The following is a 25,101-nucleotide window of genomic DNA, read 5'->3' as shown; positions in this document are numbered from 1 at the left end:
TCTCCTTTGCCAGGTTCTCACTTTACACACAATGAATATTCAGTGGCTTGGGGGGGGGGGGGGGTCCTGGCAGGAGGGCTTGTCTAAATCGTGCATGTAATGGAGGTTCCCAACCTTCCTGGGGGGGGGGGGGGGGGGGGAAGCCTAATCATGTGACCGGTGAGGAGTGTGGAAAATCAGGAAACGCATCAAAAAGGGGCTGGTTTAGCACACTGGGCTGAATGGCTGGCTTTTAAAGCAGACCAAGGCAGGCCAGCAGCGCGGGTTCAATTCCCGTACCGGCCTCCCTGAACAGGCGCTGGAATGTGGCGACTAGGGGCTTTTCACAGTTACTTCATTTGAAGCCTACTTGTGACAATAAACGATTTTCATTTTTCATTCATTTCTTGCTGCTAATGCAGGCTCAACATTCCACCCGAGGTCTCACCAAGGCCCTGTGTAACTGTAGCAAAACATCCCTACTTTATTATGCCACTCCCCTTGCAATAAACATTCCATTTGCCTTCCTGATCACTTGCTGTACCCAAAATGTGCGATTGATGTACCTGGACCCTGCTACAAGAGAGTTCTGCAATCTCTCTCTCTCATTGCCTATTCTTGCTGCCAAAGTGGAAACTCGCAGTAAACTACCAACAGCAACCTTTCGCCACTGAGCTTCACTCGACTGAGACCTGAGCAGGGCTGGGGTGGGGTGGCTGGCCAAGGAAGGTGGACAGGTTAGGCTCATGTCCATTGGCGTTTGGGAGGTTGAGGGGTGATCTTATTGAACTCAAGATCCCGTCAGGGTGAGAGGAAAGGATGTTTCCCTTTGTGGGGGCAGCGAGAACTGGGGGAGGGTAGGAGAGGGTGGGGGAACACAGTTAAATCAGCGGTCGCCTATTCAAGGTGGACAGGAGAGGAAACGTTTACTCGGAGGGTTGGATCTTTGGAATTCTATCCCCCAGCCAGCACTGGAGGCAGAATCATCGAATATTTTTAAGGCAGAGATAATTTATATGAGAAGGCCAAATTTCACTGCACTCCTTCACGGCTGGGATTTTCCGGCACAAAAATGAAAGTGAAATGGTATTTTGGTTGGAATGCCATATTTTTCCCATTCTTGCTCGCAATGGGTCCCGCTACGGACAAGACTGGAGCATTCCACCGTGGATTGGAGCCCACAATCAGCTCAGCCATGATCTTAATCAATGGCTCGAGGGGCCGAATGGCCTTCGTCTGCCCCCTGAACAGTGCAGAAGGAGGCCATTCGGCCCATCTAGTCTGCACCGACCCACCCTGTCCCCGTAACCCAATAGCCCCTCCTAACCTTTTTGGACACGAAGGGCAATTTATCATGGCCAATCCACCTAACCTGCACATCTTTGGACTGTGGGAGGAAACCGGAGCAGCCGGAGTAAACCCACACACACACAGGGCAAACGTGCAAACTCCGCACAGACAATGACCCAGCGGGGAATCAAACCTGGGACCCTGGCGCTGTGAAGCCACAGTGCTATACACTTGTGCTACCGTGCTGCCCATGTATCACACTTCATAAGATAATGTGTCATGGCTGATCTTCTACCTCAACTTTACTTTCCCGTCCCAACCACCCGATCCCTTGTGTCCATAAAGCAAAATGTGATCCCAATCATCAGACATGTCAGTCTTCACCAGACGATACAATCTCACCTACCTGTCTCAATCTTTGGGTCAATGTTAAAGGTTTCATTCCCAGGGTTGACACTCCCCCTCTTATAAAAATACTGACACACAGTCAACGGTGTTAAGTCCATCCCCTTCCTCTCATAGGCGTGATTGCCAACAGAAATCTTACGCAGGTGCACATACTGGAAAGCAAAAGCAAAATTTAGAAATTGTCGGCATTATACTGCAAAAGGATACATTCCAGCTAAATTCAAAACATCTCCAATATCTTAATCATGTGACAATAATTGGTAAGAGGAGGAGCCAATGCAGATTTTCTCCTGATTAAAGAAATTAGCTCCAAATTAGGGATTCACAACCAGAGTCTTGACCCCCAGGAGGTGTTGAGAGATTAAATTTTAGAGTCACGCGCTCGGAGGCGGAAATGGTAACTCTGGTGCTCAGATGGAGTAGTAACAGCAGCAGGACAACTTCAAATCCTCACTTTTTTTTCTAATGGTGAGCAAGGTCTAATTGGCAGATCCTGGGAGGCAAATAAACAAGGTAGGCATAAGAAAATCCCCTCGAGTTGAAACAATTTTCTCCCAACACCTCCCACCCGCTGGAGTCACAAAAGGTCCATGGCATCACATCAGGAAAATGTTGGGAAGCACTGCTCAAATTTCCTGAAGAAATTAATGTATCCTCCACTATTCCGCTCAACATCAAAAACGTCTTCTCTTTGACCAAGGGTATAACTTGCTCTGCAATGCTCAGAAAGCTTTTTTCAAAAACAGCGTTTAAACTACACTTGGTGTATTCTGCAGAGTTCTCAAAAGAGATGGACGTTGTTGGAGAAGGTGCAAAACATTCAAAGAATGACAATGATATCAGAAGGAGAGGATATTATTATTCTTCAAGGTTGAACAGGCTGGAACTCATCTGGAAAAGTAGGTTGAGGGGTAACCCAATAGAGGCAGTGACATGGATGTCTTGCACTAAAAATCGTGTTGTGCATTTTGTCCACTTGAAGAAACCATACACATGTACCAGCAGAGGGAGTCTGCTAGGAAGAACCAATAAAAGATAAATTTTTAAAAGATCATTCAGTTCGAATAAATAGTTCTCACTTAATGTATAGCTGTTTCTGTCCCAAGGACTTTATTGTAGAGGTGGTCACTTGTAGTCAGCTCTCATCAACTGGCAGAAGCTGTCCTTTTAACCTTATCCTAGTCTGTAGGCTCTTTTGATATCCCAGTAGGGCGTCTCAAGTTCCACTCTTTTTTTTTGTGGGAACATATTCGATCTGAAGGATCTCTAACTCCTCTTCGATTTTCTCCCACTGCTCAGACAGCACAGTGGTTTCCAATTCACTTACGCCAAATCATATCTCAGTTTCGCAAATTAGTCTTTTCCCAATTTAGAGTTTATAATCTTGGTCTCTCTCTGTATTTTCCCGTGTCCAAACTATGATCAATAGAAAAGTCTGGCACATACAGGGTTAATGGGAGACTGTTTGAGTACATTACTGCCCACAGTGATGCAAGAAGGCACATAAGCCAGACCTACATTTGTGCGTTTTTTGGCCAGGGATATGTTTAAAACCAAAGATGGAGATTGCTCTGAGCCCGAATCCTTGCTGTATATAGATTTAGAGTTAATAAAGACTACCTGAACAGACAGACAATGTTCTCCAACCAACACTATCCCAATGACCAACCTCATCATTTTGACTTTTATCAAACTTTATTTCTTTTGGGGCCCTTTACACTAGTTTCTGGATTTAAAAAACAAACACATTCAGCTGTGAAGGAGGCTAACAGCATTCACCGATATATGCACACTAATCAGGCAGCAACTTTCAACAAGGACAAATGTGTGGTCGAGTGTGAACATCCTGGTTGCATCACTCCACCATTAGCTTTGAGAAATGCTAAAGATACTGCAAAAAAACATCAAGCTTGTCTCAGGAAAGGTGGGGCTGATCTATTTCAGTCCAAATATTATTTAAAAAGTGGGTGATAAATGCTCACTCCTGCTAAACACTAATGGTTACAAGCGTGGCATGTCATTCTTACAGCCTTTTATTGCTATTGGAGATTTTTGAAAACATTTTACATGCTGTTTTTTTGGTTTCTTAACCCAATCTCTCTTTTCCTCTCCATTTTGAATTAAAAATAGACTAACCAAAAAAGGACATAGCTGCCAGGCTGGGTCTGGGGCAGGTGATGAGGAAACGAATAGGAAGGAAAGATTTGCCTTGATGTCATCCCCAACTCAACTGTCACAGATGCATCCATCGAGGACAGTATTGGTAGGAGTGACCAAACAGTCAATGATCAATGATATTGGGTTGTGTGGCACTACAATTATGCCAAATGGGATAGGCGTCGAATGGTTCCAGCAATTCAAAACTGTGCATCCATGAGGCGCAGTGGGCCAACAGCAGCAGCCGAAACCACATTCTGTAACTTCATGGCTCGGCATGACCCAACTCTACCATTAAGCCAGGGGATCAAGGAGGGCATGTCAGGTCCAACATCAGGCATACCCAAAAATGAGGCATCAACCTGGTGAAGCTACAACACAGGACTACTTGTGTGGCAAACAGAGTGAAGGACAGAGCTAAATGATACCACAACAAATGGATCATCTCCTAACTCTGGCTTGGGTCAATAATTGGAAAGTAACATTCGTGCCACACAAGTGCCAGGCAATGACCATCTCCAACAAGAGAATCCAACCATCTCCCTATCATAGAATTTACAGTGCAGGAGGCCATTCAGCCCATCGAGTCTGCGCTGGCTCCTGGAAAGAGCACCCTACCTAAGGTCAACACCTCCACCCTATCCCCATAACCCAGAAACCCCACTCAACACTAAGGGCAATCTATCATGGCCAATCCACCTAACCTGCACATCTTTGGACTGTGGGAGGAAACCGGAGCACCCGGAGGAAACCCACGCACACAAGGGGAGGATGTGCAGACTCCGCACAGACAGTGCCCCATGCCGGAATCGAACCTGGGACCCTGGAGCTGTGAAGCAATTGTGCTATCCACAATGCTACCGTGCTGCCCATTCAATGGCATTACCATCGCTGAATCCCGCACAATTAACAGACGAGATGATGGTGGGGGGGTTAACCATTGTTGGTATTTCGCATCTCTCTTTACTCCGTAAGATAACCCAAACTATCTGACCTTTTTCTATGCTACCACTTCCCTGAACCATATCCAAAATGTGGTTACCCTCAGTATGGTCTCTACCCGATCTAGCATGTTCAGTCTATCGGAGTTACATGTGATAGCTTTGATGTGTTGGGTAAGCTGGGTCTACGAGCATTTACTGCAGCAGAGAGAGAGACAGGCTTCCAACACTTGAAGAAATGCAACTCGATTTTATTGAACTCTTAGCTATTATACATACTTTAACTGTGGGTTGACACTGTGCTGACTTGACTGGAGACCTGAGGCTAACCTGACCAGACTATCTTACTACCACATGGTGTATGTTCCAGATGCTGTTGGCGAGCTATGACTGTCTCAGAGGCTGCATCCCAAGAGAGCGGGAAAACTAGTGCCCTCTGGCTTTATAGTGGTTGTGTCCTGTCTGGTGATTGGCTGCTGTGTTAAGAACATAAGAACTAGGAGCAGGAGTAGGCCATCTGGCCCCTCGAGCCTGCTCCGCCATTCAATTAGATCATGGCTGATCTTTTGTGGACTCAGCTCCACTTTCTGGCCCGAACACCATAACCCTTAATCCCTTTATTCTTCAAAAAACTATCTATCTTTACCTTAAAAACATGTAATGGAGGAGCCTCAACTGCTTCACTGGGCAAGGAATTCCATAGATTCACAACCCTTTGGGTGAAGAAGTTCCTCCTAAACTCAGTCCTAAATCTATTTCCCCTTATTTTGAGGCTATGTCCCCTAGTTCTGCTGTCACCCGCCAGTGGAAACAACCTGCCCGCATCTATCCTATCTATTCCCTTCATAATTTTAAATGTTTCTATAAGATCCCTCCTCATCCTTCTAAATTCCAACGAGTACAGTCCCAGTCTACTCAACCTCGCCTCATAATCCAACCCCTTCAGCTCTGGGATTAACCTAGTGAATCTCCTCTGCACACCCTCTAGCGCCAGTACGTCCTTTCTCAAGTAAGGAGACCAAAACTGAACACAATACCCCAGGTGTGGCCGCACTAATACCTTATACAATTGCAACATAACCTCCCTAGTCTTAAACTCCATCCCTCTAGCAATGAAGGACAAAATTCCATTTGCCTTCTTAATCACCTGTTGCACTTGTAAACCAACCTTCTGTGACTCATGCACTAGCACACCAAAGTCTCTCTGAACAGCGGCATGCTTTAATATTTTATCGTTTAAATAATAATCCCGTTTGCTGTTATTCCTACCAAAATGGATAACCTCACATTTGTCAACATTGTATTCCATCTGCCAGACCCGAGCCCATTCACTTAATCTATCCAAATCCCTCTGCAGACTTCCAGTATCTTCTGCACTTTTCGCTTTACCACTCATCTTAGTGTCATCTGCAAACTTGGACACATTGCCCTTGGTCCCCAACTCCAAATCATCTATGTAAATTGTGAACAATTGTGGGCCCAACACGGATCCCTGAGGGACACCACTAGCTACTGATTGCCAACCAGAGAAACACCCATTATTCCCCACTCTTTGCTTTCTATTTATTAACCAATCCTCTATCCATGCTACTACTTTACCCTTAATGCCATGCATCTTTATCTTATGCAGCAACCTTTTGTGTGGCACCTTGTCAAAGGCTTTCTGGAAATCCAGATATACCACATCCATCGGCTCCCCGTTATCTACTGCACTGGTAATGTCCTCAAAAAATTCCACTAAATTAGTTAGGCATGACCTGCCCTTTACGAACCCATGCTGCGTCTGCCCAATGGGACAATTTCTATCCAGATGCCTCGCTATTTCTTCCTTGATGATAGATTCCAGCATCTTCCCTACTACCAAAGTTAAGCTCACTGGCCTATAATTTCCTGTTTTCTGCCTACCTCCTTTTTTAAACAGTGGCGTCACGTTTGCTAATTTCCAATCCACCGGGACCACCCCAGAGTCTAGTGAATTTCGGTAAATTATCACTAGTGCATCTGCAATTTCCCTAGCCATCTCTTTTAGCACTCTAGGATGCATTCCATCAGGGCCAGGAGACTTGTCTACCTTTAGCCCCATTAGCTTGCCCATCACTCCCTCCTTAGTGATAACAATCCTCTCAAGGTCCTCACCTGTCATAGCCTCATTTCTATCAGTCGCTGGCATGTTATTTGTGTCTTCCACTGTGAAAGAGTGTGTGTTCACTGGTCATCCTGTGTGTCAATCACTGCCTGTCTGTGCACCATTATATAGCTGTGTGTATATTATGACAAGCTTCAGCTGCATCTTCTTCTGCTTTCATGTGTCCCAGATTATGCTGTTCTCACATACATAGAACATAGGAGGAGGAGGCCATTTGGCCCTTCGAGCCTGCTTCACCTTTTATCATCATGGCTGATCATCAAATTCACCACTCTGAAACTGCCTTCTCCCCACATTTTGGCCTCAACTAGTTTCTGTGGCAGTGAATTGCACAAATTCATCACTCTCTGGGTGAAGAGATTTCTCCTCACCTCAGTCCTAAAAGGTTTACCCCTTATCCTTAAACTATGATCCCCTAGTTCTGGACTCCCCCACCATCGGGAACATTCTTTCTGAATCTACCCTGTCCAATCAAGTTCTAAGATCTCCTCTCACTCTAAACTCCAATTAATATAATCCTAATCGATATATTTGGCTGAATTTGTTAGTAAAGGACTAACTCATCTTTAATGGCGAGGAGACTTTGGCCTATTTTGAACACTCTTTCCTTCTCGTATTATCAAGCAACATTACCTCATTATGCCCCATTTTTTCTGATTTACGTCAACATTTCCTCTTGTGGTACATGTACATCTCTAAGTTCACCCAGGTCTGACTAAGTTCTCTCAGCACCGCTTTCTATGGAATCTTATATCACTAACTGATCCTAGAATTCCCAATGTCTTTTGGAACAAAGCTCTTCTGGAAGGGAAGACCTTTGAATTGTAAGAGGGCAGGCACACCATAACGCTCCACGTCAATACATCATTCTCACAGTGCAGAAGGAGGCCATTCGGCCCATCGAGTCTGCACCCACCCTCTGAAAGAGCACCCCACCCAGGCCATTCCCTCAGCTGTTTCTGTAACCCCACATAACCTGCCATTCCCAGAACACTAAAGGGGCAATTTTATCAAGGCCAACACACCTAACCCGCATATCTTTGGACCGTGAAAGGAAACCGGAGCACCCAGAGGAAATCCATGTAGTCTGGCCCGATTTTAATTTTGGGGCACTCCTGCTATTCTCCCGAGGTAGAGGGGTTGGCGCCAGGCTCAACAACTGGCCCAGTGCTCAAAGGGGTCTTCAAGGGGTTGGGGAGGTGGAGGTGGTGGCGAGGAACTTTATGTATGAGGACTTCAAGCCATCTTAAATATTGTGCAGACCCATAATAGGGGCCAGTCGCAGTCTGTCTGTCCCACCAAACACTGCCAGGCCAGGGCCCTGCTGCGGATTCAATGCTGAAATTCAATTACACTCCCTTTGACTGTATGAGCCTCTAGCTTCACAGCTGAGGGCTACTGCAAATGATGAATTAGTCTGGTTAGTTGCTAGAGCACTTCTGAGCTACAGGTTGTGCTCGCTGCTGCTCCTGCTGGTGGCTGTTGTTGCCTTCCTTTTCTATAGCCGGTGATGGAACCATCAATTCTACGGACACGTGCTTGTAGGATTAGAATAGCGGTTTTAATATACTTACAACAGAGCCAGCCTGTTCGCTGTTGAACTTTCGATGAACTGGTCGGCTGGCTCTGTGGCACGGGTCTTTATACAGCAGCTCCAGGGGGAGGAGTTCTGGGGGGAGCCAAGGGGGAGCCCAGTACAAACTCTCGAGTACTCCCAGAGCTACTCCCCCTGGTGGTCAGGTAGTGCAACTGCACTTACAATATCGGTACGTATATACAATGGGAACAGAGTGATATTGGTAACTTATAATACCGTGTGAATCTCATTCACCAGAGCCGGAAAGAAGGACAATTTAAATATTACCCACAAAACATGGCGGCCCTCCATAAATCACTTTATTCATTTAAAAGCCACTTGCACTGGTCATGGAAGATTACAGCTGTTAATAGATGCTCGGCATGTGATGCTAATTTACAAAACATGAGGTGCACATTTAAGCACAGTCCAACCCTGAGACACTCAAAAAGCAGCTACCGTTACAAGACACTATCAGAGTCCAAATTTCCACTCATCCATTATAGATCAGGAAAACGCCACCAAACGCATGATCAAACCTGGATGCATTGCACCAGTAAATTGTAAATAAGCTCTCAAGGCAGGGAAAGTTTAAAACAGTCTAGTTCAGAAGTTGAATTGAAAGGTTTTGGCGATTACTTTCCCCAAACATCTGTAAGAAACATAATATCGATTTTACATGACCTGTGGACCACAAAAAAAAATTTCATTTTATCTACAATTCCTAACATGAGCTCAAGACGTTCCGAAGAATTGCAAGTCATGTGGAGTATTGTCATGGTTATATTCAAGGGAAATTTAGCTGTTAAATTGCACACAGCAGACTCAAAGGAGGTAACCGAGCTGATAACCATTGCTGGGTGTGTCAGTGGAGGGTTAAATGCTGCTCTGGACACATCATCTCCCAGAGAAGACAATGCGCCTTTAAAAGACAGCAACTCAGACAGCGCGGCACTCTCTCAAGAACGTGTACCCCAGACTGTGGAGAGTAGTGATACCAATTACCTTATATTTCAGAGAAAGCTACAATACTCTACCCTGCCTCTCAAATCCTTGCTTCAAATGAACCCACCTGGGTGATTCTTATTTGGTAGCTTGCTGTTTCAAAAAGGAAATCTTAAAATAACGTCTCAAGGAAATAATCCGCTGGAAGTAAAAATTAATCATGTGCGTGATGTATATTTCAAAATACGCAGTGATTGATATACTAAAGATCGAACTCGGTGTAGCGACGTTTAGCGAGGGTACACAAGATCAATGATTCACTTACCTGACTAATCATAAAATTGAGATACTCATAGACTTCACTTTGTGTATAGATTGCAAAATCATTATCGGCATTATCAGTTGTATCCACATAGTTTTTAATAAAGAGATGTTTAAAAGCTATCGTGTTCTCCTCCTTAAAAAGCACAACCATCTGATTGCTCAGCCCAAACAGAACTAACTGAAAGGAAACAGAAAAACAATTGCATTACAATGAAGTGGCTGACGGGTGAAGGAAAGTTATCATTTATTTTCAAGGATACATTTCTCTATATCCCACAGCAATGTGCACAGTTATGGATTGATTTTCAGCTATGTTATTGAGTAATAAGGCACCAAAGGCCAGGATTTCTGGTGGAATTGTGACAGGCAGGCTTTCTGCCTGCCCCACTGCCAGCTTCGTCAAACGTCATCCCTGGCCTGATATATTGGTCAGTTTGCACAATTTTCATCTCAGTCTTAAATAGGCGGCCCCTTTTTCTGAAACTGTATGCCCCATTTCTAGCCCTTCCCACAAGGGGAGGCCTTCTTTCAGCATCCACCGTCAGTAAATGAGTGGGTTTTACGACAGCTGGGAGTTGAAAACACAAGACCGATTGTTGTCAGTGGTGGACAGACATAAAGTTGAAATACTTTGGGCATCTGGCAAGAAGTAACAGTATAAAAAAGGATGGAAAACAGCGTAGACAGGTAGAAGACCAGTTGAAGAGATAGTGTCATTGAACTGAAGGACTGGGATTTCACATGGACACAGTGACACATGACGGATGCAGCCCGAGGAAGAGAGAATGCACGTTGCCATAGCAATACTGCCCTAGTTATCTGTGCACACCCTTCACTGCTTGGCCAGGAAATATCCCCGAGATATGAGCATTGCTGCCAAAGCCAGGATTTATTAACCGTCTCCCCCACCATCACCTTCTCAAGGGTGATAAGGCATGGGCCTAGCCAGCAACACCTGTGACATACTCTGAACTAATACACATTCAAACAATTGCCTACAAGAAGGTGGTAGTGATGGTAAGTGGGCTGCCTTCACGAACTGCTGCAGTCCGTGCTGTTATGATCCCAGTTGATGTTCTAAGGGCAGCACGGTAGCATAGTGGTTAGCACAGTTGCTTCACAGCTCCAGGGTCCCAGGTTCGATTCCCGGCTTGGGTCACTGTCTGTGCGGAGTCTGCACATTCTCCCTGTGTGCGCGTGGGTTTCCTCCGGGTGCTCCGGTTTCCTCCCACAGTCCAAAGACGTGCAGGTTAGGTGGATTTGGCCATGATAAATTGCCCTTAGTGTTCAAAAAGATTGGGTGGGATTACGGGGATAGAGTGGAGGTGTGGGCTTGGGGAGGGTGCACCTTCCAAGGGACAGTGCAGGCTCGATGGGCTAAATGGCCTCCTTCTGCACTGTAAATTCTATGATCTATGATAACTGGACAGGAAGGTCCCAGGATAGAACCCTGGCTGAAAAAAAAACATTAACTTTTATTTTTAAATTAAAAGTTGAAGGAATTGAGAATACCAATTAATTTCAACAAGATTTCTCATGTTTACCAATACAAATACAAATACCTTAAAGCTAATTTTGTTTTCAAAACAGTCTGGTGCAGGTACACCTTAGGAAAGTTTTGGGATTTTGATGCAGAACACAGTGGCACAGTAATATACAGAGGGTTCCAGTGGTGTGCGGTTCTGGACGGTGTCAAGCATCGGGTTTTGTTGGGAGCAAATGGAAGAGTGTTCCATCACATTACTGACTGTGCCTTGCTGGTGGGCAGGCTTTGGAGAGCCATTAACCTCAGAATCGCCAGCCTCAGATCTATTCTTGTAGCCACTGCAAGTATTTCTATGGATAGTCCAATTCAGTTTGTGGTCACAGATAACTCCCAGCTTGTTCTGGGGGTGGGGGTGGGGGGATTCAGCAATGTGAAACCATTGAACATAATGTGGGAGGGATGGGGGCAGAGGAAACATTTAGATTTAGTCAGAACAGTCACAGCCTGGCACTTGTGTGGTGGAAATGTTATATTCCTCTTAGCTGAAGCCATTTCATATGGAAATTCAACACTCAAGAAGCTTTTCTTTCACAAAACTCATTCAGACCCAGGAAACTTTGATCCAGTTTGGTAAGTTATAAGTGGTTATTTGTAGGTGTAAATCACATTCTTAAAAACAAAAAAGGACCTTACCTGGAGAGTAACCATCGCTATTTTTAGGATCTGCACTCCCAGTTTCCATGGTTTGCGACCACGAGCTTGGAATTTTTCACACGGATTCATGAAGAAGAACTTGAGCTTTCTTCGGAGTTGATCAGCAACTGCTGGGTCATGTACAAAACCACCATTCCTCATAAGTGACCGAACATCCCCTGGTGCTCCACAACTGCCATTGATGATCAGCTCTGGACTCTCCATATCTGGATATGAAGAAACACAATGTCTCATCTTCTGTTCCTGGTCTCATTACCATCCCCCTTCTTGCCACAAGTAATAAACACAAAAAATGCTGGAAAAAAACCACAGCAGGCCTGACAGCTTCTGAGGAGGCAGTTTCGACTCCAACGTGGGCAGCACTGAAGCATAGTGGTTAGCACTATGGCTTCACAACACCAGGGTCCCAGGTTCGATACCCGCTTGGGTCACAAAGAGTCTGCACGTTCTCCCCGTGTGTGCGTGGGTTTCCTCCGGGTGCTCCGGTTTCCTCCCACAGTCCAAAGGTGTGCAGGTTAGGTGGATTGGCCATTATAAATTGCCCTTTGGTTAGGTGCGGTTACTGGGTTACAGGGATAGGGTGGAGGTATGGGATTAAGTAGGTTGCTCTTTCCAAGAGCTGGTGCAGACTCGATGGGCCAAAAGGCCTCCTTCTACTCGGTAAATTCTATGATCCTTCTTTGGAACTGTCATTTAAGTATCCCTTCCTCCAGCCCATTACAAACCCGATTTTATTTTCTCTCCTTGCCCCTGCCTCTTCACCTCTCCAAGCCATCCCAGCTCTGATGAAAGCTCATTAATCTGAAATGTTAACAGTTTCACTTTCCACAACTGGCACAGTGGTTAGCACTGCGGTCTCACAGCGCCGGGGACCCGGGTTGGATTCCAACCTTGGGTGACCGTCTCTGTGGAGTTTGCACATTCTCCCCGGGTGCTCCCGTTTCTTCCCATAGTCCGAAGCTGTCCAGGTTAGGTGAATTGGCCATGATAAATTGTCCTTTATATGCCCAAAAGCTAAATGGGGTTACGGGAAATATTTTGTTTATTAAAACAGTCAACGGTAACAAAGATTTGAAAATCACACTGACCATTAAACAACAGGGAAATGGACTTCCGGTTGCGGCTCTGCGGAGCTAAGCCGCTCGTTCGGCAGCTCCCGCTACTTAAGGACTTTTGGGCCAATTTGAGGGCCCCAAACGGCGCTGTTGCGACGAATCCCGGTGGGGGAAGGTGTCTAGAGGAGCATTCCCCATAATTTATGGTGCTCACCCAGAATGGGGCAAAGGAAAAAGCTGCAGCAGCTCCCCAAGAAAAGCGGGGGAAGAAGGACAAAATGGCGGCCGGCGGAACACCCGAGGACTGGTGGAAGTGGGCGCAGGAGCAGCAAGCCTCTCTTCTGCGCTGTTTTGCGGAGCTGAAGGCTGAGCTGCTGGACTCCCTGAATGCGACTACCAACAAGCTGCTTGGGACCCAGGCGGCCCAGGAGGCGTCCATTCGGGAGTTGCAGCAGCAGGCCGCTGAGCGGGAGGAGGAGGCCGTGGTCCTCGTGGGGAAAGTGGAGCTGCACGAGGCACTTCACAAAAAATGGCAAGACTGCTTGGAGGAGCTGGACGTTCGCACGAGGCGAAAGAATTTGACGATCCTGGGCCTGGCGGAGGGATCGGATCTTCCGTCGTATGTGACCACGATGTTGAGCTCGTTGATGGGGGCGGGGTCCTTCCATTTGCCCCTGGAGCTTGAGGGAGCTCATCGAGTGATGGCCAGGAGGCCTAAGGCAAATGAGCCCCCGAGGGCGGTGCTGGTGCGGTTCCATCGATTCAGCGACCGGGAGTATGTGCTGCGCTGGGCCAAGAAAGAGAGGAGCAGCAAGTGGGAGAATTCGGTAGTGCGAATCTACCAGGACTGGAGTGCGGAGGTGGCTAAGCGGCGGGCCGGGTTCAACCGGACGAAGGCGGTGCTACATGCCAAGAAGGTCAGATTTGGAATGCGCGCCTGTGGGTGACATATAAGGACCGGCACCACTACTTCGAGTCCCCGGAGGAGGCGTGGGCCTTTGTACAGCCGGAGAAGCTGAACTCGAACTAGGGTCTGGGGACACACTATGGCCGTTGCTGTTTTCGCTGTTGCTGTTCTTTAACTTTGACGTGTGCTTTTTATGCTGGTTTTCATTTTGCTCTGTTTCCGGGTGGGTTTGTCTGTTGGGTATGGGTGTGGGGAATGTTGGGGGTTTGTGTTTTATATGTTCTCTTCTGTACGGGGCTGGGGGTTGGGGTGAAACTGGATTTTGGGGAGCTGCGTCAGAAGGGTGAGTGTGGCAGTGTGAAAGCGCGGGCTTTCCTCTGGTTTCCCGCGCTGCGGGGCAGGGGGGGGCGTGGCCTCTACTGGTTTTCTTTCCCGCGCTAAGGAGGTGTGGTAAGAGGAGGATGACCCCATGCCGGGAGGGTTCTGGCGGGAGCTGCCGGGGTCAGCAGAAGTCAGCTGACTCACGGAAGTACCATGGAGGGTGCGTCGCGGCTACGAGGGGTCCTAGCCTGGGGGGGGGGGGAGATACCGAGTTGCTGCTGGAATGGCCAGGAAGGAGCTGGTGTGGGCCAGGGGGGTGGAGGAGAGGCGTTATCGCCATGGGGAATGGGTCGGGCGGGGCGAGCTGGCCTGGGGCGAGCAGTCGATAAGCTATGGCTAGCTGGCGGGGAAGGGGGGCGGGTAGCCCTCTGATCCGGCTGATTACCTGGAACGTGAGGGGGCTGAATGGGCCGGTTAAGAGAACTAGGGTATTTTCTCACCTGAAGGGGTTGAAGGCGGACGTGGCTATGCTCCAGGAGACCCACTTGAAGGTGGCGGACCAGGTTCGTCTGAGGAAGGGGTGGGTGGGGCAGGTTTTTCACTCAGGATTGGACGCGAAGAACCGGGGGGGTGGCGTTCGAGGCAGCTGAGGTGGTGTCGGACAAGGAGGGCAGATATATTATGGTGAGGGGTAGGCTGCAGGGAGAGAAGGTGGTGCTGGTTAATGTATATGCCCCAAATTGGGATGATGCTGGCTTCATGAGGCGCTCGTTGGGCCTGATCATGGGGGGAGACTTTAACACAGTGCTGGATCCCACACTGGACCGGTCCAGTTCAAGGACGGGTAGGAGACCGGCGGCGGCCAAAGTGCTGAGGGGATACATGGACCAGATGGGAGGGGTGGATCCCTGGAGGTTTGGGAGACCGAGAGCGCAGGAGTATTCCCTTTTCTCTCATGTCCATAGGGTTTATTCCCGAATAGATTTTGTCGTCCTGAGCAGGGGATTAATCCCGAGGGTGCAGGATGCCGCGTATTCGGCCATAGCGATTTCAGACCATGCTCCGCACTGGGTTGATCTGGAGATGGGGGAGGCGCGGGACCAGCGCCCGCTCTGGCGCCTGGATGTAGGGATGCTGGCTGATGAGGAGGTGTGTAGGAGGGTCCGGGGAAGTATTGAGGGGTATCTTGATACCAATGACACGGGGGACATCCGGGTGGGGATGGTTTGGGAGGCTCTGAAAGCAGTGATCCGGGGGGAGCTGATCTCCATCCGAGCCCATAGGGAAAGGAAGGAGAGGGAGAGACTGGTGGGAGAGCTCCTGGATGTGGACAGGAGATACGCGGAGGCACCGGAGGAGGGGTTGCTGGGGGAGCGGCGTAGTTTGCAGGCCAAATTTGACTGGTTGACCACCAGAAAGGCGGAGACACAGTGGAGGAGGGCGCAGGGCGCGGTATACGAGTATGGGGAGAAGGTGAGCAGGATGTTGGCGCATCAGCTCCGTAGGCGAGATGCGGCTAGGGAAATTGGTGGAGTGACGGATAAGGGTGGGAATGTAGTGCAGAAGGGGACAGAAGTAAATGGGGTCTTTAGGGACTTCTACGAGGAACTGTACCGGTCAGAACCTCCGATGGGGAGAGGGGGGGATGGAGAGCTTCATGAACAGGCTATGTTTCCCAAGGGTTCAAGAGGAGCTGGTAGAGAGGCTGGGGGTGCCGATAGAGTTGGAGGATCTAGTCAGGGGGATTGGACAAATGCAGTCAGGCAAGGTCCCGGGGCCGGACGGGTTCCCGGTGGAATTCTATAAAAAGTATGCGGATCTGGTGGGCCCCCTGTTGGTGCGAGCTTTCAATGAGGCATGGGAGGGGGGGGGCTTTGCCCCCGACGATGTCGCGGGCACTGATCTCTCTGATCCTCAAGCGGGATAAGGACCCCTTGCAGTGTGGATCATACAGGCCTATCGCGCTCCTCAATGTTGACGCTAAGTTGCTGGCGAAGATCCTGGCCACCAGGATAGAGGACTGTGTGCCAGGGGTGATACACGTAGACCAGACAGGATTTGTCAAGGGACGGCAGCTCAACATGAATGTGCGGAGACTGCTAAATGTTATCATGATGCCGGCAGTGGAGGGGGAGGCAGAGATAGTGGTGGCGCTGGATGCCGAGAAAGCGTTTGATAGAGTTGAGTGGGGGTACCTGTGGGAGGTGCTGGAGCAGTTCGGATAAGGAGAGAGATTCATCAAATGGGTGAGGCTGCTCTACGCGGCTCGGATGGCGAGTGTAGTTACCAACGGAAGGAGATCAGAGTACTTTAGGCTCTACCTTGGGACCAGGCAGGGGTGCCCCCTGTCCCCCTTGCTCTTTGCACTGGCGATTGAACCTTTGGCTTTGGCGTTGAGGGAGACAGGGAGATGGAGGGGTCTGGTGCGGGGTGGGGAGGAACATCGGGTATCGCTGTATGTGGACGACCTGCTGTTGTATGTGGCGGACCCAGAAGGGGGAATGCCGGGGTTGATGGAGCTGTTAGCGGAATTTGGGGGCTTCTTGGGCTATAAGTTAAATTTAGGCAAGAGCGAGGTATTTGTAGTACACCTGGGTGATCAGGAGGGGGGAATTGGGAGGCTCCCATTTAAGAGGGCAGTGAAGAGTTTCAGATACCTGGGGGTGCAGGTGGCCAGGAGTTGGGGGACTCTCCATAAGCTTAATTTTACCAGGCTGGTGGAGCAGATGGAGGAGGAATTTAAAAGGTGGGACATGGGGCCGCTATCGTTGGCGGGTAGAGTGCAGTCCGTCAAAATGACGGTTCTCCCGAGGTTCTTGTTCCTCTTCCAGTGTTTGCCCATCTTTATCCCTAGGGCCTTTTTTTAAGAAGGGTGACCAGCAGCATCATGAGCTTTGTTTGGGCGCATGGGACCCCGAGGGTGAAGAGGGTCTTCTTGGAGCAGGGTAGAGATGGGGGGGGCTGGCGTTACCCAATCTCTCGGGGTATTATTGGGCGGCCAATGTGCCGATGGTGCGCAAGTGGGTGATGGAGGGGGAGGGGGCAGCATGGAAACGGATGGAGAGGGCGTCCTGTGGAGATACAAGCCTGGGGGCCCTGGTAACGGCACCGTGGCCGCTCCCTCCTATGAGATATACCACGAGTCCGGTGTTGGCGGCTACCCTCAAGATTTGGGGGCAGTGGAGGCGACATAGGGGAGAAGTGGGGAGCTCGTTGGAGGCTCCGTTAAGGGGGAACCATAGGTTCGTCCCGGGGAACATTGATGGGGGATTTCAGGGTTGGCACAGAGCGGGCATCAGACAGCTGAGGGACCTATTTATTGATGGGAGGTTTGTGAGCCTGGGGGAGTTGGAGGAGAAATTTGGGCTCCCCCTGGGAAATATGTTCAGGTATCTGCAGGTAAAGGCATTTGCTAGACGGCAGGTAGAGGGATTCCCTTCGCTTCCCGCGAGTGGGGTGAGTGACAGGGTGCTCTCGGGGGTCTGGGTCGGGGAGGGGAAGATATCTGATATCTACAAGGTTATGCAGGAGGTGGAGGAGGCGTCAGTAGAGGAGCTGAAAGCTAAGTGGGAGGGGGAACTGGGGGAACAGATCGAAGACGGGACATGGGCTGATGCCCTGGAGAGGGTTAATTCTTCCTCCTCGTGTGCGCGGCTTAGCCTCATCCAATTCAAGGTGCTGCACCGGGCCCACATGACTGGGACGAGGATGAGTAGGTTCTTTGGGGGTGAAAACAGATGTGTCAGGTGCTCGGGGAGTCCAGCGAACCATGCCCATGTGTTCTGGGGCATGCCCGGCATTGGATGAGTTCTGGAAGGGGGTGGCGAGGACGGTGTCGAGGGTGGTGGGATCCAGGGTCAAGCCAGGATGGGGACTCGCGATTTTTGGGGTGGGGGTGGAGCCGGGAGTGCAGGAAGCGAAAGAGGCCGGTGTGCTGGCCTTTGCGTCCCTAGTAGCCCGGCGAAGGATCTTGCTACAATGGAAGGATGCGAGGCCCCCAAGCGTGGAGACCTGGATCAATGACATGGCTGGTTTTATTAAGCTAGAGAAGGTCAAATTCGCCCTGAGAGGATTGGTACAAGGGTTCTTTAGGCGGTGGCAGCCTTTCCTCGACTTTCTGGCTCAACGATAGGGTACTGGGGCAGTAGCAGCAGCAACCCGGGGGGGGATGGGGGGAAGGGGGGAACGATGACTATGTTTGTTTATTTAATTTTAATTTATTCTCTTGTTGTTTATTGTTTTGTTTTGTTTATTTAATTTGTTCTCTTGTTGTTCATTGGGGTTGGGGGGCTGGGGGGGATGTGATACATGCGTTGATACGGTCTGGGGGTTGTTACAGTTACTATGGGTTATTTTGTTGCATTTCATTGTTTGTCGTTATATTTTACATTTTCTGTAAAAAATTCCAATAAAAATTATTTTTTAAAAAATTAAGTCAGGGCTTTTGGTGACCGAATGGGAATGTCGAAAGTCCTCGCTATTGCTTGAAAAATAAAGGCTATTTTTTTAACTCCAAAAAAAAACAAAAAAACAACAGGGAAATGTTACTGTGTCATATTGGTATCAATACAAAGCTATAATCAGCTCATTCTCACAAAAACAAACACACAAAGCAGAGAAATGGCCCTGGGTACGATGCTCTTTAGAGGGCCGGTACAGATTCGACGGGCCGAATGGCCTGCTTCTGCACTGTAGGGATTCTATGGTTCTATAACTGCTACTTGAGCTGCTGGGTTATTTGAGCGTTTTCTGTTTTTATTTTAGATTTCCAGCATCTGCAGTGTTTTACTTTTGTTAAAATAACATCTCAGTTGGTGAGACAGTGTCCAATGATCAACACGCACGGAAAGGCCAGCTTCAGGATGCACTATGTGGAACTTATCCATTAAAGCCTCCATTTCTCTCCCCACCCATCCCCCCCACCCCTCCCCCTCAGCCACCCAATCCCTCCAAGCCTTTGTTCATCCAACAATACACAAAAAGCTCAACACCATCCAGGACAAAGCAGCCCGCTTCATTGGCACCCCATCTACCACCGTAACATTCACTTCTCCAGCACTGCTACTTCATGCCAGCAGCAACGGGCACTACAAAGCCCCTACAACATGACCTAGAGGGCAAGGGAATCAGTAGCAACATCACCACTTACAAACTCCCAAGCCACACACCATATTGACTTGAAACTTTCCTTCACCATCGCTGGGACAGAAATACTGGAACTCCCTCCCTAACAACACATGAATTGTAGCGGTTCCTGGCAGCAGCTCACCACCACCCTCAAGGCCTCCTAATGATCTCATGAATGAGTGACAAATAAAAGGAGGAAATGTAGAGAAAGGCAGGTGTATGAAGATAAATCGGTCAGCTACAATCTCACCGAAGACGGAACAGGATCAAGGGGACTGACTGAGCCATTCCCAACTTCTGCTTCAGTTTGAGTAACCAGGGGAAGAGGATGGCCAAATCAGTACCCAAGGTAGAATGTTTCTGGTCAGAGTCACAAAATTTAGTTATAATCTTCCCAACTTGCAACTGAAGAATGTTGAATATCGTTCATCACTTGGCACCAGTCAATCAGTTGTCATGGCTTCCAAGGTGCTCAGGACAAGAGAAAAGAAAACAAAGAAAAAAATATGGGCAGGGGAAGCCATTCAGCCCTTCAAGCCTGCTCCGCTATTCATTATGATCATGGCTGATCATCCATCTCAATAGCCGAATCCCATTCTTCCCCCATATCCTTTGACCCACTTCTCTCGAAGTGCTATATCTAACTGCTTCTTGAAACCATACAATGTTTTGGACTCAACTACTTCCTGTAACAAATTCCATAAGCTCACCACTCTCTGGGTGAAGACATTTCTTATCTCTGTATGGGCAGCACGGTAGCACAATGGTTAGCACTGTTGCTTCACAGCTCCAAGGTCCCAGGTTTGATTCCCGGCTTGGGTCACTGTCTGCGCGGAGTCTGCACGTTCTCCCCGTGTCTGCGTGGGTTTCCTCCGGGTGCTCCGGTTTACTTCCATAGGTCCCGAAAGACGTGCTTGTTAGGTGAATTGGATATTCTGAATTTCCCCTGCGTACCCAAACAGGCGCCAGACTGTGGCAACAAGGGGATTTTCACACTAACTTCATTACAGCATTAATGTAAGCCTACTTGTGACACTAATAAAAATTATTACTATTATCTATGCCCCTCGTAATGTTATACATCTCAGTCTCCTCTGCACCAAGGGAATAAATGCAAGTCTATCCAATCTCTCTTCAAAACTAAAACTCTCCAGCCCAGGCAACATCCTGATAAATCTCCTCTGCACCCTTTCCAGTGCTATCACACCCCTCCTATATTGTGGATTCCAGAACTGCACACAATACTCTAGCTGTGGCCTAACCAATGTTTTGTACAGTTCCAGCATAACCACACAGTGAGACACAGAGCTCACAGTCACATCAGAGGCTGTGCGCAGGTCAAAGAGGAAAGGTTTGCAGGTGGTCTGTCCTCCTCAAGGCAACAACTCAAAAATCAGCCATTCCCTATTTGTCAACCGAGTGACTCTGACGGGAATGCACATATGGACATTGCAGGAGAGCTCAGTCCTGCTTCCATTTGCTGCCAAGACTAACAGATGAATTATTGTCACATGGGCTGAGGTACCATTGGCACCAATGATGTGTTTTTGGGCCAATTAACTAAATAGAGGAACAGAGGGATAAATAAAGGGCCGCTCCAAAAAGATGCACAGCCCAAAGAGAAATGGAAACATAAAAACATTAAGTCAAAATGTGAAAATTGGGATTGATAAAAGCGGTCCAACCACTGTGTTGCCCACCGGGCACAGAGGGTCTTGAGTGTGCCCATGGATCCCGCATGCTCCCTCTTCAGGGACACCTGGCTACCAATAAAGCTGCAGACGCCAGGCAGGCAATCTGGTCGGATAACCCCCCCCCCCACCCCCCACCTCGGTCACCCGCCCGCTGCCTGGACCCATTTATGCCAAGCTTCGCCAGGCCCAGGAGCAGGGTGCCACCAAATCAACCATGGAAACAATCGACACTTTGACAAGAAGCTTAATGGAAAGACAAATTCCAACAAACTATAATAATCAATTAAATAAAAGCCATGATGTGGAGATGCCGGCGTTGGACTGGGGTGAGCACAGTAAGAAGTCTTACAACACCAGGTTAAAGTCCAACAGGTTTGTTTCAAACACGAGCTTTCGGAGCACGGCTCCTTCTTCACCTGAAGAAGGAGCCGTGCTCCGAAAGCTCGTGTTTGAAACAAACCTGTTGGACTTTAACCTGGTGTTGTAAGACTTCTTACTGAATTAAATAAAAGGCAGTTATGTATTGCACAATAATCCCCAGGATCATTTACACCACCAACTTCAAGTCAAAAGCTTATGTTGGTCATAAATAAAAGGACAAAAGTAAGAATGCCACCCAAAAGTACTAAACAGAACTAAATATTTCACAGAGATACCTTCCAGGGCTGGGCATATTCCAAACTGGAATTCACTTCCTAAAGGTTTGCGCAGGCATGCAAATGCCAAAACATGCAACGCGTAAAAGCACATGATAGGAGTTAACTGACATTCAAATTTAAGATCCTGGCCTCTGTCTTTTGAACAGAAAAAATGATAAAACTCCAGGAAACTGGTTTCAAGGACAGAGTTAGAAGAAAATCGACCTGGTTGACCAAAACCAGCAGATTTTTTAACGATAATAATTGAAACATCATATCAGTAAAGTTGGGAGATAATTTTGGTCGAAATCTACTGTAACTGTCCCATTACAATGACACATCCTATCTTCCGGGGGCGAGGGAGGTTATATTCAAGTCAGGGTTAAATAATGTATTCAATCTTATTTCTGGATCAATTATTTCCTTGTAGGCAAAGTAGTAACGGTGAGTTATGAACAACTGACCTTGTGCTCTTTCAGGGGTTGGTGGACAGACAGACAAACATTGCATTTCACACACCGTGGTGTCGCTTATTGCGGTTTCCATCTCATTGATATTGACACGGATACAAAACTACCCCATTGAATTTTATAGCTGGCTTCCATACTTTAGAGATTTCTGCAGTGGCAGCATCGCCCTGCGCTTAAGGAGGGACCTTTCCTTGCAGCCAATTGCCCGCAGAATAAGCACTCACCTCCTGTACAGCGGCGAGGTGTTAATTACACACAAGTGTCCCCGCTTGATTCAGCGCTACATCTTCGGGTTTGAGCTCAAGATGAGCTCTCCCGACAAGCCGCAATTAATTCAGCAGACGTCATCCTGTCTGCCCGCCAATCAAGAGCCGCCGGCCCGGGGTTGTTGTCGGATTGGATTTCCCTCTCAATCCCAAAAGTAGAAGGTTTAAATTGCTGGAAAATGCACTTTAACAGCCAGAGCAAGCATTCTGGAATGACTCACATCGAGTCTTATTCACTTGTATCAGTGTAGCGCCTGTCTTTTGGGTCAGTATGTGTTGAGTTGAGTTGAGTTGAGTTGACCACTGTGCTGCACTGTCAGAGGTGCTTGTCTTTCGCCCCCTACACTCCTGAGGAGCCCTACTCTCTCAGAAGGGCAAGGGGAGTTCACCCTGGACAGTATTAGCACTCAACCAGAGGAGCTGGTCACGATCGCATTGATGTTTGTGGGATCTTTCGGTGCTCAAATTGGCTGCTGAGTTTCCTGCATTACAACAGTGACAGGAACCTCTAGCTGTAAAACACTCTGGGAGATCGGATGGTCATTAAATATGCAATATAAATTCAAGCCACCTGCCGTTACACTCTTGCCCCTTGTGTGTTCATTTTCCTGGCTTCCTTCCACTCCTGAATAAAGGACATCTATTTACTGCTAGTTAACGGCTGCTTCATCTTAAATTCACCACAAGAGAGGGGAAGAGATGGCTGTACAAACTCAGGCAGTTCAAGCAGTTCCCTTTCATTGTTTTGAATCGGCTGGGTGATAGGAGCAATTTAGGCTGGTTACATTTACTGAGGAGTTTAAAACAGACAAAGATCAAATAGCAGCAAAAGGAAATTGCAGATCAACTCTGCAATTGGCGAGACAAATGTAAACCAGGTGAAACAGATTACAAATGTGTGTGGTTAGTGCACAGAGAACTGATTGTAAGCATTGAAAGAATGGACAATCTCAGATAGGCAATGGAGGCTTAAAATCCTCCTTTCCGGCAGAAGTCCTGTGATTGGAGCTGGAAGCTCCTTTGCCCTGCTATGACTGGGATGTCTATTAACATCTAGTCTGCCAGCCAATCAGTTGGAGAGGGGAGACCGGGCTTATGGGAATATTCACAGCAAACAAAGTCTATTTAAAAAGAACCTCTACCAACTACAGCAGACATAACCGATGACTCGTAACTACAGCAACCCTTCCCAATATCAGCAGGGTGATTTGTCCACATGCACTGAGTGGAGGATAGTCACATTATAGAAATTAATTCACCAGCAAAATGCAGTGAATAAATTAGAGATGTGCAACATTATTTTTTTCAGCAAAATACAGAGTGGAGGATAGTTTTCAAAATGGATTATTTTATGTGAACGTCGCTGGCAAGACCAGCACTAACCCCACACATTTGCAATCAGTTACACCTGGTTTACATTTGTCTCATCAATTGCAGAGTTGATCTGCAATTTCTTTTGCTGCTGTTTGTCTAGGTCAAGTCGGCATAAGGAAGGGGGAGGTTTTGGGTATTCTAAAAGGCATTAAGGTGGACAAGTCCCCAGGTCCAGTTGGGATCTATCCCAGGTTACTGGGGGAAGTGAGGGACAAAATAGCTGGGGCCTTAACATATCTTTGCAGCATCCTTGAGCACAGGTGAGGTCCCGGAGGACTGGAGAATTGCTAATGTTGTCCCTTTGTTTAAAATGGGTAGCAGGGATAATCCAGGGAATTATAGATCTGTGAACTTGATGTCAGTGGTAGGCAAACTGTTGGAGAAGATACTGAGGGATAGGATCTATTCACATTTGGAAGAAAATAGACTTATCAGTGATAGGCAGCATGGTTTTGTGCATGGAAGGTCATGTCTTACAAACCTAATAGAATTCTTTGAGGAAGTGACAAAGTTAATTGATGAGGGAAGGGCTGTAGATGTCGTATACATGGACTTTAGTAAGGCATTTGATAAAGTTCCCATGGTAGATTGATGGAAAAAGTGAAGTCACATGGGGTTCAGGGTGTACTAGCTGGATGGATAAAGAACTGGCTGAGCAACAGGAGACAGAGAGTAGTGGTGGAAGGGAGTGTCTCAAAATGGAGAAGGGTGACTAGCGGTGTTCCACAGGGATCTGTGCTCGGACCACTGTTGTTTGTGATATACATAAATGATCTGGACAAAGCTATAGGTGGTCTGATGAGCAAGTTTGCAGATGATAGAAGATTGGTGGAGTTGCAGATAGTGAGGTGGACTGTCAGAGAATACAGCAAAATATAGATAGATTGGAGAGTTGGGCAGGGAGATGGCAGATGGAGTTCAATCCAAGCAAATGCGAGGTGATGCATTTTGGAAGATCCAATTCAAGAGCGGACTATACAGTCAATGGAAGAGTCCTGGGGAAAATTGATGTACAGAGAGATCTGGGAGTTTAGGTCCATTGTACCCTGAAGGTGGCAACGCAGGTCGATGGAGTGGTCAAGAAGGCATACAGCATGCTTGCCTTCATCGGACGGGGTATTGAGTACAAGAGTCGGCAGGTCATGTTACAGTTGTATAGGACTTTGGTTAGGCTACATTTGGAATACTGTGTGCAGTTCTGGTCGCCAAATTACCAGAAGGATGTGGATGCTTTAGAGAGGCTGCAAAGGAGGTTCACCAGGATGTTGCCTGGGGGCTGTTTA

The 25,101-nt window shown here is 47.8% G+C and overlaps 1 protein-coding gene across 7 annotated transcripts in view; it reads right to left on the bottom strand.

The window, feature by feature from the left end:
• The window catches only part of LOC119964323 (mucolipin-3-like), a 64,427-nt gene extending 41,352 nt beyond the window's left edge, over positions 1 to 23,075 (bottom strand). For 2 of the 7 annotated variants that reach the window (XM_038793630.1, XM_038793632.1), the window contains exons 1-4: positions 22,173 to 22,379; positions 11,946 to 12,172; positions 9,768 to 9,944; positions 1,676 to 1,829 (exon numbers count right to left, since the gene is read on the bottom strand). In XM_038793630.1, coding sequence (XP_038649558.1) covers positions 1,676 to 1,829; positions 9,768 to 9,944; positions 11,946 to 12,172; positions 22,173 to 22,254 — 640 coding nt within the window. In that variant the 5' untranslated portion in view covers positions 22,255 to 22,379. Of the gene's footprint in view, positions 1 to 1,675; positions 1,830 to 9,767; positions 9,945 to 11,945; positions 12,173 to 22,172; positions 22,383 to 22,402; positions 22,532 to 22,665; positions 22,710 to 23,015 lie in introns of those variants that run through there. The other 5 variants (XM_038793628.1, XM_038793629.1, XM_038793627.1 and 2 more) reach the window with 5 other exon arrangements.
• Between the last annotated feature and the right edge of the window lie 2,026 nt (positions 23,076 to 25,101).

The sequence above is a fragment of the Scyliorhinus canicula genome, chromosome 4 (assembly GCF_902713615.1).
Source record: "Scyliorhinus canicula chromosome 4, sScyCan1.1, whole genome shotgun sequence".
NCBI lineage: Eukaryota > Metazoa > Chordata > Chondrichthyes > Carcharhiniformes > Scyliorhinidae > Scyliorhinus > Scyliorhinus canicula.
The sequence above is the reverse complement of the archived record's forward strand: the minus strand, read 5'-3'. Positions and strand labels throughout refer to the sequence as shown.